The sequence below is a fragment of the Chinchilla lanigera genome, unplaced genomic scaffold (genome assembly GCF_000276665.1).
Source record: "Chinchilla lanigera isolate Chin_1 unplaced genomic scaffold, ChiLan1.0 scaffold00030, whole genome shotgun sequence".
In the NCBI taxonomy this organism is placed as follows: Eukaryota; Metazoa; Chordata; class Mammalia; order Rodentia; family Chinchillidae; genus Chinchilla; species Chinchilla lanigera.
In genome coordinates, this window is record NW_004955431.1 from 19,745,260 (window position 1) to 19,757,447 (window position 12,188).

Consider the following 12,188-nt stretch of genomic DNA (forward strand, 5'->3'; position numbering starts at 1 on the left):
TCTCCGTGCTCTTCCTGGACGCTCTTGGGGGCTCGATTGTGGGCTCCCAGGAGGGTTAGACGCCAGCAGAGAGAGACAGTGTTCAAATATCATAATCAAGGAGACCGGAGAGAATGCCTTGCCCCTGTTGTAGTAATACGAGGGCTAAGTCGCGTTACTTCAGTTGTTTACTTTATTCTGGGAGATTTGCCCAAATTCAAAAATGCATTCTGCAAAGAAACATTGCTTTGCTTATTTTAAAAACAGTATTGTCTTGCCACGTTTAGGCTATGTGATAGCGCTCTTTAAAATCCACAGCCAAATGCTTTTCTTACGGTCAGATGACAAAGATAGTTTTACTTCGTTTGTGAAAACAAAGCTTTAGTGCGCTTGTTGTTTAAGTGATCCGTGGAATATGTTAAAAAACAAAGTTTAGCTCTAGCCCAAGCTCTTTGGCAACGTCAAGAAAGGGTGTCACGAATGAAGAAAAGAGTTCTTACCCAGGGGGAGAAGACTGTTGTAGACACAACTTTTAGTTCGACTTTCTGAGTCACAGTGTTTTCCTTATGTAAAAGAATTTAATCAAAATCGATAAGAACAGTAATATTTATATTTTGTATTCTTTAAAAGGCGGAGAATCTTTTAACTTCTGACAGTGCCTATAGCTTAATACTGAGATAATTGAGAATAGAATTTTACTACGTTATTTATAGCCTTTACTTATCAGGCTGGTGTTTACAGAAATGTGTGCTTAGGAAGGTGATTTTCCCACTCTTCCTGTTCGGACTCCTTTTTGTCCTCAGGCCTGTGTTTTCTGTCTTCGTAATCTTTTCATCACTGTGTGTATTACTCCCATCTACCGAGTTATCCGCCTCAATTCTCTGCCTCTGTAACGTCCAGGCTCCCTCCTATGCAAAGGCTGGTGAGAAGAAGTGCCAATGGGGCGTGTTCACCTGGCCCTCGGAATCAGTGTTTTGCCTTTAGAAATGTGATGTTTTTATTTGCTCCTCAGTAGTTTTTCCAGCTGTTGTGTCCCACCCACTTCACCAGGAAAGGACGCAAAGCTCATAAAACGTTTTCGATGTCTTTTTTTTCCCCCTTTAACATTCTCCCCTGGGAATGAATGTAGATACAGTGATAAACCAGCCATCCTGCGTTATTGAAAGAGTGGTTTTTCATAACCCAGGAATAGTTTGTAGTTAGCGAGTACCGTACTTTTTTACTTGGTGTTTTCTTCTCATCCACTGATGTTAGTATTCCTCGGTTCTTAGCTTTTCTCTGTATTCCTTTTCATTTCTGATGCAATATTCCAAGGGCAGGCTCCCGGGGTTAGGTGGGAGGTGACCTGGTACCTTCAGGGTGAGACGACCTTTGTTCCCTTGTCACTGTCTGGGTCTGCAGTCAGGCTTTCCCAACCAGCTGCTGTGACCCCGCTGTAGGTTTCAGTATCCACTTAGATCAGGCTTCACAGGGTGTTTTTAAGGTTGACCTGATTCCTACTCGTTTAAATGAGGTGAGATGATGAGCTGTCCTTATCATGTCAGGATTTCTCTTTACTTCCTGGTAACTTCTTACGCCGACGAAAATATAACCAAGGTATTTTCAAAGATGAGTATTTGAAAACGTGTTATTAAGCTGTCAGACTACATGAAGAGTATAGGAGAAGCCCATACCGTGATCAAAAGTGAGAACTGTAATGTAATTGTGGCCTCCCTTTTCAGAAAGGACGGTTGTCCCTAAGTTTAGAAATGATTGGCTGCTGGAAGTCTAACCAGATGAGTATGTTCCATTACCCAGTTGCCGCTTGTCTCAAGTCTGAAGTCAGGCCTCTCTTTCCCAGCACTCAAGGGGGCTGAGGCAGGAGTATTACAAGTTCTAGACCAGCCTGGGCAATTTAGTGACTTAAGACCCTGTCTCAAAAGAAAAACAAAAGTTTAAAAGGTGTGGGCATGTGGCTCAACACAAAATTCTGGGTTTAATCCCCATTACCACCAGAAAAAAAAAATTCTGAGGTTAGATTGAATTATTTTTGCACAACTTTTCCAAAAGGATAAATACCACTTCCCATTTAGCACAGTTTAGCCTTGGTTGAGGGCCAGGTGATGTGCCAGGGGTGGTTTCTTCATATATTCCAACAGTCCAGCCCTTGAGGCCGATTTACTCTGGAGAGGAGAAAAGGCAAACAGGCAATGTCCAAGAAGAAAGTTTATATTACTCCCATCTACCGAGTAATATACACAAAGAAACCATTCAATGGAAGTCATCCTTCAGAATTCAAATACAACATTCTAGCTTCAAATAACTTGGAATCCTCCTGCCTCAGCCTCCCAGAGTGCTGGGATTACAGGCATCTGCCACAAGCTTATATTGTTCCCTTAGGTGTGTTATTTTCCAGCAAGCGATCTCTAACTTCAGTCCTTTTCTCATTCAGCAAATATTTTATGAGCTACAGTGAAAGCGTAGCGCACAGCTAAGGAAACAAGGTACCATATATCCATGTCCTTGCTCACAGTGCTTTGCTTTGGGAAGCAAAATAAATACATAAGTTAAATCATAATATCAGGAATGCCCAAGTGTGACCTGGCCTCTAGAGTCAGACAGAATACAGCTGCTTCTCGCCTCTGTCACTTCTACACTTGGCAGTGACCAAACCTTTGTGCATTCCCATTTCCTTATTATGGAAGTGATTATGATACTGCGGGATGGAACTGAGAGATAGATTCCAAGTTCTTGTGTACCTGCGAGCAGAGAATTGCAAGTGTCCATCCAGTGGCCAGAGAAAAAGCATTTACATTTGTTGACACCTCTCTTTGGGCCCCAGGATAAGATTGACAGGAATGATTGACGGGGTGCTGAGTCATCTTGAGGGCACTGAAACATGCATGCCTGTCCCAGAATTCACTCTGATTAAATTACATACGTGGGACCCTATGTGTGATCCACCTCCTTCTAGGAGGTTCAAGTGGAGAAAATGTTACTAAAGGTTAGACTGTAAAATCTAGAAGGCTTGTGCTCTGACCTGGAGTTCTAGAGAGACCTTGGGCTTTGTTATTTTTATTTTCTACTGTTCTTAGAACAGTGGGAAGAGGATTGGCCCTGGGCTGTCCCCCAAATTCTGGTGCATGGAGGGGGAGTGGTCTCTCAGCCCCAGTTGTCCTACCTGTATTAATTAGATCCATTTCATCGGGTTGTTGTAAACATAGCAGGAAATCCTTAGTCTGGTGCCTGGCATCTAGTAAGTGTTCAGCAAACTGACTGGTTCAGCCAGGCCAGTGCAGTCTGTAAGAGGAAAGGAGCAAGTACTTTCTAGGAGTTGGAGAAGGTTCTCCGGAGGAAGTGAGACCAGCTGGGTTATAGAGAGGCAGAGAAGATAGGGAAGGGAATTAAGAAGGTTGACAGTGGCCTGGTGTGGTGGCACACTCCTGTAATCCCACCAGTCTGGGAGGCTGAGGCAGGAGGATTCCAAGTTCCAGCCCAACCTAGGCAGTTCAACAATTTAGCCCGGCACTACCTCAAAATAAAAAAAAATTTTTTTTAAAGGTTTGGGGATGTAGCCCATTGGGAAAGCCCTATGTTTAATCCCTAGTATAAGGGCAAAGAAAAGAGGAAAGGAAGAAAGAGGCTGGAAAAGAGGCATTTAAATTAAAAATAAAAAATAAAAAAAAAGAAAACAGTAGAATGTGCCTGATGTATGAGGCAGCTGAAGCAAAGGAGGCTGTTAAAACTAGTTTTTAACTTGAATTATCCATGTGGTCTGTTGCATATTGGGCATTTTGAAAAAAAGTCCTGGTTTCTAGTTAAAAGCTGTGTTTCCTGGGGCGTGTCAGTGAGCTGCTTTGGGATCCTGATAGGAGTCTGAGCAGTGGGGGAGTTCGTGGTGAGAATTTAAGCCCGTGTAGTTAGCGTGCGGAAGTTTTGTGGCCGGGCCATCACGTGATGACTGCCTGCTGGTGAATGCCGGGCCATGTGTCTCTTCCTTAATATTATGGAGTACTTTCTGCCATCTCTGAATTGGAAATAGATTGAATGCCGAAAAAGATGACACCATCCTGGGACAGTTTACAATGCAGTTGCACCGTGACGTGGGTGGGGTGAGGCTCAGGAGAGAGGCCTGCCTGGTTCACAGCGCTGCGGGTAGGAGGGTAAGGCTGCCAGGAGAAGCCGGTCTCGGTTAACTGTCCCTGTCCGGCTTTGGTAGAGATAGCGTTTGCGTGAATTTTAAGGAGTTTAATCTCTGCATAGTAAAAAGTGAAACTGGTACTCTTGGTTCTGAATCACACATCTGTTTCTTTTTAAAAACATTTTAAACCCAGAGCCTAAATATATTTGGGCAGTGACTAAATAGGTAATTTATGTATTAGAATTAGTCAAAAAGGTAAATTTATTAAGCGGTTTTAAATAAGGACCTTTGTTCAAGTTTGGGTAGGACTGTGATTAAGCTAAATTAGCAATTTAGAGCTGTTTAGCCCTCTACTGTTGGAGTGAGGTGGAGTATAGAGGATGGACTAACCATCCTCAAAAGACTGACTGTAATCTGTGACAGAGGTCTCAGCAGCTTTGTGAGTGACACACCTCGAAAGTACAGTTAAGTCCCACTGGAGAAATAATCTGGAAAAACGATCCTGTAGTTCTGTAGTGACCTAGGTGGTTTCCCTGGGAAGATTTAAAAATCACTACATTTACACTTAAAAAAGATAGGTCAGGTCTTGAAAGAGTAAATTCCATTTGTGTTTGTCCCACATATTTGTATATTTAACTATGTAATGATAGTCCATAAAAGCTAGGACCAAAAAAGTAGGGAAATTGTTCGCTAAAAGATTTTTAACTAAAAATTTCAGAGTGATTATCGTTTTCCCAAGTTAATAGGTACTTTAATTCTTAATTCTCTTCCTGATTTTTTTGTTTCCTGTAAGTCTTTCTCTCTCCATGTTCTCCCTGAAGTATAGTAATCCTAAAAGTTTTAACTCCTTTCTTAAAGTCTTTTAAAAAGATTTCACAGCATTCTACTTAAAAATGAGGCAGATATTTCTATTTTCTTAATCTAGTCTGTTCACAGTGATTTCATAGGCAAGTGTTGAAGAATTAGCATTACCATGTTGATGGTTGAAAATTTTTAGTTTTTTTTATAAGTACATTTCATCTTTTGGATTGAAACTCTTAAGATGTATGTGACCAATGTTTATAGTTTACACATTTGTTTGGAAATTGTTGTGGAGGTCACTGCTAAGAAGTCAGATTGGAGTAAGCAGAAGTACAGGAGTAACCTGACCTGCGTTTGGCCATTTGCAGAAGAAACATATGAAAATGGAAGATTACTCTGCCATATCTTAAGTTCTCAGAATAGAAACCTGTTTGCTCTGAACTAAGTGGGGTCAACTCAGCTTTCTGACCAGAATGGATTGATAACATCAGAATAGAGGCCCTCTCGTTCTCTCTCTTTTTAAGGAAAAAATGTTTGCAAGCCTTTTTCTATCCATTTGACACACATTTAGAAAACTTGTCAGTTTGCAGTGAGATAGCTGAAGGGATATAATTTGGCCTTGAAACTTCTGACGTGAATCGCAAAGCTTAACTGTAAAACATGTTTGACTTTGTGGGATTTAAATTGGTAGTGTCTTGTTCATGTAGTTATTTTGCTAAAAATACTCACCGCCTAATCCAGGCTTACATAGGAAAAGATTTACATCGATGTGTCCCTGAAAGTAGGGAACACATTAATCTGATTATGATGTTGACTTCGCCACGTGTTTTAATAGTGGTGATGTGTAACTAGTTGCGTAGCTGTTAGTCTTTGCTGTTTTGTCTTTCAAAGTCCTAGGTACAAAGATCTCTGGCTATCAGTAATTTTATTTTACTGTTTCTTCAGTAACAGAATATTGCTGATACTTCAATAATAGAATATTGCTGTTTTTTTATTTAATATAATTACTTTTGGGGCTGGAGATACAGCTCAGTGGCACAGTGCCTGCCTGGTGAGTACAAGGTCCTGAGTTTGATTCCTGGTACCAAAAAAAAAAAAAATCATAATAATAATAATAAAAAATAATTACTTTTGAAGCCACACAGTTTTACAGAAAAGGAAAAAAGCCCAATACTGCAGTTTTATAAGAATGTTGATAAATGTGTATTTCTCCTTTTATAATAAATCATTTTTACTTTCTTGGATTCAGCTTACTGTTTCCCTTTGACATCTGACATACAGAATCAAGTTACAGTTCAATCCATGTTTTTACCCTGCTTTTGCAACATAATGGACAGATACAGAGTTATACTTTATGGAAAACTTTTAATGTCATGTAATTAATGGCTGCACTCTTTTTGTGTGTGTTCCTATAGCTTGCACCTTCTCTTCCTTTACAAGAAGATTTTGTTTATCACTGGAAGGCAATTACCCATTACTACATAGAGACTTCAGGTAAGTACCAACCATTAATGTCAGCTAATTCAACAGTGAATTTGTGACATACCAAAATTGATTTCAAAATAAGTTTTAAAAGTTATTCTATATTTAACTTTAAACAATTTGACCTTTAATTTAATTTTTAGATTCATTTTACGTACTTAAAAATATATTTAGAGAGCATCTACTATGTGTCAGGCTTTGTAGACACCAAGGATAGAGTAGTTAGTCAAACAGGGAACAGCCCTCCCCCAATAGAGCTTATGTATTGATTTAGGGGAAGGGAAACAGTTAACAGATGAGTACAAAAGTGTCAACTCAGAAGTGTTAAGGGGATGGGAGAAAATTCCATATTTGGGAGATGGGGATAGCCCTTGGCTACTTTAGGTGAGAGAAATCTACACTGGTCAAAGTGACTTCTGAACTGAAATCCAAAGGCAAGAGGCACCAAGCTTGCTGGAAAAGAGGAAAAGGTGTCCTGAAGAGAGCATGGTGCACACGAATACTAGCCTAGCACGTGAGCTTGTAGCTTGGAAGATACTAAGAACCACAAGGAGGCCTCGTTGTCTACAGCAGAATAAAAGAGGAGAAACCTGGTGGGCGATGACGTTAGACAGAGACTGTGAGGGTCGTGGTGGAGGTCCGGATTCACACAGGGCCGTGGAACCCATCGTAAGGGCTCTAGCTTTTCTTTCTAATAAGAAGCCTTTGAAGGGATTTGAGTCACTGAAATTTCCACGCAGGGTTCAGGTCTCCCACAGGCAGTGTGGCACACAGATGCAAAAGAAAGATGCAGAGAGAAAGTTCTGCAGTTGAGTTGCTCTGGGATGGCCAGTGTTCTCTGTGGAACAAAAGGCCATGAGTCAAAATGCTCGCGGCTTTTATTGGTTTCAATCAGGGAGGAGGGTGGGGGTCGTGGCAGAGTGCCAGGGAAGAGAAACTTTGCGGGCCTTGGCTGTAAGGAGGCACAGAAGTCCTCCAATTAGCAAAGCAAAGGAAGTAGGCAAGGCTGGCACCTTTAGTGCCAGGGAGGTCTAATTCTTTTTCAGTCCTGTGGCCTCAGCTGAGATGTCATCTCATGTCTTAGCCCTGGAATCTCACAGGCTCTTACTCATTCCAGCCATGGGGGGGGGCGGCGCGGGGCAGTTCTCACCCAAGTACTGCAGTGAGACACGTTGATGTCTCAGCCAGACATTCTTTTAGCCATTTAACGGAATATGTGTTTCAATATAGCCCGCTTTGCGTATCTCAGTGAGTAGGGTTGAAGTAAAGGTTAGGGAAAGATAGAGGCAAGGGGCTTCATGCCTCAGGAGAGCGCAACTTGGTGGTCTCCCACATTTGAGTAGAGCTCTAGTATAGTCCATATATTAAATCAATCACTTTGGCTTTTGTGAAAAAGAAGAAATTGAAGGGATAGTGGTTTAAAGCTGTAACAGTTAGTAAATTATTATAATTGTCCAAGCAAGAGGTAATGATGGGTCAGGTATGGTGGCACATGCCTGTAATCTCAGCTGCTAGGAAAGCTGACCTAGGAGGGTCACAAGTTTAAGGCCAGCCTGGGCAACTTAGCAAGACCCTGTCTTAATAAAAAGGGCTCAGCGATAGAGCACCCCTAGGTTTCATCCCTGGTAGTGGGGGACAGGGGTAAAAGCGTTAGTGGTGGCTTGCATTGGGGAGAGCTGGTAAGAAATGATTGTATTCTGGATGTATTTTGAAGGAAGATTGATAGCTTGGATGTTGGGTATGTGGGAATATGAAAGGTAGCTAGCTAAAGTTTTAGCCCTAATGAGAGAAAAATTAGAGGTGTCACTTACTGAGTACTCCAGGAGGACCAGGTTTAGAAGACGATTTTGGACATGGTAAGGTAGAGGTGCCAGTTATCTATCTAATTGGATATGTCAGAATGCAAACTAGATAGGAAACTAAGAGTCAACAGTATGAAAGTAGGGTTTATAACCGTGAAACTGGAGGAGATTATGTAGAAGGGAGAAAAGATGGAAGAAGGTGTACAGGAACACCTTTAGACTTTGTGTTCAGAGGTTGGAAGAAGTAAACAGTAGCAAAGGAGCTACTTTTGTCTGAGGTAGAAGACAGCAAGAGAGAATGGCATGCCAGCATAAGAGTGAGAGACTCATTGTATCAAATGATTCTGACAACTAAGCATGGATCACTGGATTTAGCCACAGAAAGTTCATTGGTTTCCTGGATAAAAATCCATTTTAATGGCAGGGAGAAAAGAAAAGGTCCAACTGGGGTAAGTTTATGAGAACATGTCGACCTTGTGCATAGACCGCTCTCTTTGAGTGGCAGTGTAAAGGGGAACTGAGAGGAAGAAGTGGCAGCAAGGAAGGGTTTTGAAATATTTTTGAAAGATGTAAGATACTGTGGTTTGTAACTTGGTAAGAATAATCTAGTACATGGTTGACACAAGAATAAGATGAGATGACTTCTCATTCATTAAAACGAGGGAAAGCAGAACAAGAACAGAAGTGCAGAAAGGGGTGGATGTGGTGCAGGGAGTCTACATGTTATGTTCTGGTTGCTTGTTTTTCTCAGTAAATAAGAAGGGTAGAGAGTAAGTAATGAGACTATGAATAAAGTAGGTCAAGGATGGCAAACTTTAAAGGGCCAGGGAGTAAATACTGTAGGTGTTGTACAGTCTCTTTTGCAGCTGTCCAACTGTGCTATTGTAGTGCAAAAGCTATGGTCAACAAAATGCAAAACAGAAATTCCTTTGTTCCAATACAACTTTATTTCCTAAAAACTGATGACAGGAATGAGTTTGACCTGTGTGCCAAAGTTTGGAAACCTCAGAAATAGGGACATGTGGAACCTTGCTATGTGGCACTGCGGGCTCCCTGGAGGAATGTGTAGGCAGACACTAGTGGATATGCAGATCAGACGCACATCAGCTAACAAAGGGGAAAATGTGAGAGTAGTTGTAAGCATTTATATTTAAGCAATAAATAAAAATTGGATAGAGAAATATGTAAACCTTGAAATATAAAATATAGGTTTTAACTTCCTTTGATGTTCACCCAGAGATCTACAGAAATGTCTTTTAAGAGGAACTGCCTTTTCAGATTACTCTTCTTGGCTCTTATGATTTTTTTCTTCCTGGGCTTTAAAGAAATGCATGGGTTCTTGTTTTAAAAGATTTTTTCCCCATCTAGTAGCAGAAAAAAGTGCATGTGTTACAGTGAAGGGACAAGTAACAAAGGCTGAGTCAGACAGAGTCAAGTACAGAAAGAATAAAGAAGGAGGAAATAGCAGGCATTGTCTAATCTGGGCTGTAAAGGATAAATAGGAGTTTGTGAAGTAGACCAGGAGGTTGAAGGCATTTCAAGTAGAAAGCATAGCATATACAAAGGCATAAAACATTGCTGGTTTAGAAATACTGAGAGTGGAAAGCAGAAAGTAGATCTTGTCTTGCGGGGAGTTAGGATTTTAATCCTGTCAAATTAAATTTACAGTTAATGTTTGTCTTGGTCTTAAACATCTGGTCATTTTTTCCTCATAAATAATTGTATTCAAATCAAAGTTGAATGTTCATGAAATGTGTGTGTATTTACATTTACAAGGAGAGAAACATTTTTAAAAAGTGAATTATAAGCAGACTTACAAGTTATTTCTTTAAGCGGGAGACTACTCATTTTAAGGGAATAATATGAAATGAGACCCAAGAGGTTAATATTTCTTGAATTTTCACTGTGTGCTAAGGCAGTGGATTTTCCATGTATTATTTCACTGAAATCATACAACACATACACTATTGTGTATTAGTTCTGTGTAATAGATTTTGATGATTAAGGCTTAAATAATTTGTACCAGGTCATCCAACTAAAAGTGACAGAGCCAAGATTTGAATCCAAATTGTCTAACTCCAGTGCCAGACTTTCAACTGTCTCAGACCCCGTCACAGCTGGGAAATGAGGGCGACCCTTTCATTTCCATTATTTTCTCTGTCAAGCTGAGCATCATGATTTACTCTGTGTGTACCTACGTGTGCACGTGTACAAAGCAGCATATCACTAAACAACCTACTAGGATTGTGTTGCACGCATCGTAGAAGTACTGAGTAAGTGCTTATATGGCCATAAGTCAGAACTTGGGATCTCCTAATATATTTTGTAATTAGACAGTTTATAAAACCTTACAGTTTATTAAGAATAATTTAACCCTTATAGAATAAGGGGAGGTTGGTATAATTTTCAAGTCCAAGTGTGGTATGTTTAAAAATACCAATGAAGTTATTTTTAAAAATCTGTAATATTTGGGGGCTGGGGATTTAGCTCAGCGGCAAAAGCACCTGCCTGGCAAGCGCAAGGTCGTGAGTTCGGTTCCCGGTACCGGAGAAAAACCAAAAAAAAAAAAAAAAATCTGTAATATTTAATAAACATTCTCCTGAGAAGCAACTTTGAAAAAACAGACTTTGGGAATAGCTAGTGTTAATGAGAGGAGATGGCAGAAATTTTAACAGCAGGGTTTCCTTTGGGCTCCTTCTATTTTTATAGATGGGAAGCAACTGAGAGCATTAAATGACTGACTTCCCAGTGCCAGAAGGTAGTGCAGTAGAATTCAGAAATAGAGCCAGTCCTGTCCGTATAGCTTGGGCCACTCAACCTAATGTTCAAGGGCAACCTATATCTACACTAGGACACTGAAGACTCAGATCTTCTGAACTGGCTAAGTAAAAAAAAAAAAAAAAATTATACATATACAGAAAAACTTGATATTTACATGCATTTTTCTAATCATGTTCCCATTTCCCACATAAGTGACCGTTCTAAATTATTATGGATGAATATTAGCTGGAATATATTTCAGAATATTGAGTCAGGTTTTGAATAAGAGCACGGCGAAGCATCTTCTTAATTCTTGCAAAGGTAGTCATACCATGTGTGTAACATCTCACAAAACTGTTGTTCAGATTCTGTCAGTTGGAATGAGACTAGGAAAATGTAGATGGTATTTTATGCACAAATTGGCAGTTTAAAAATATTTGAGTAGGGGCTGGGGATTTAGCTCAGCGGCAAAAGCGTCTGCCTGGCAAGCGCAAGGTCGTGAGTTCGGTTCTCGGTACCGGAGAAAAACCAAAAACCAAACAAAAAAAAAAAAAAATATTTGAGTGTTTGTTTGATAAATATTTTTCTATCATTTAGATGATAAAGCCCCAGTGACTGACACGAACATTCCATCCCATCTGGAACAGATGTTAGATATACTGGTTCAAGAAGAAAATGAACGGGAATCTGGAGAGACGGGGCCATGTATGGAATATTTACTTCATCACAAGATCTTGGAAACATTATATACTTTGGGGAAAGCTGATGTAAGTCCCTAATCCACACTATGTCCTTGGGTGTGTAATAGATGCAGTAATGCCTTTGATGTAAAGACGCTCCCAAGTACTTCTTGTTTTTATAGAGGTACATATTGCACATGGCATGATTCAAGTTAAGTTTAGGGGAGCAGGTCGAGCAGTTTGTACAATCCTCACATCCACAGGATAGCAAATTTCCCAAATATCCTAGACAAAAAGCGATACTGCTTAGAGTTTCAGTGTAAATGTTTATGAAGATAAGTGCATCTATGTATGCTCAGAATCAAAGGAAATGAAGACCTAGTGACACTTGGTTTACAGAAATTATTTTTCAGTATTCTGAAGAAGAATGTCACTGATTACCCTGATATTAAGTGAATTGATGAGTAGAATCAATTCAAATTTCTAGGCCTGATGAATTTTGAAAACTCTTTGAACAAGCTCATGTATAAATAATACTTTGTGCCACAAAGCTTTGAAGTTATG

At 40.1% G+C, this 12,188-nt stretch overlaps 1 protein-coding gene across 1 annotated transcript in view; it reads left to right on the plus strand.

Moving 5' to 3' along the window:
* Positions 1 to 6,315: 6,315 nt before the first annotated feature.
* Fam160b1 (family with sequence similarity 160, member B1) overlaps positions 6,316 to 12,188 on the plus strand; it is a gene marked incomplete at its 5' end in the record, with an annotated part of 29,331 nt that continues 23,458 nt past the window's right edge. Inside the window, 2 exon segments of the mRNA XM_013515880.1 lie at positions 6,316 to 6,394; positions 11,542 to 11,711. Of these exon segments, the coding sequence (XP_013371334.1) occupies positions 6,316 to 6,394; positions 11,542 to 11,711 (249 nt within the window).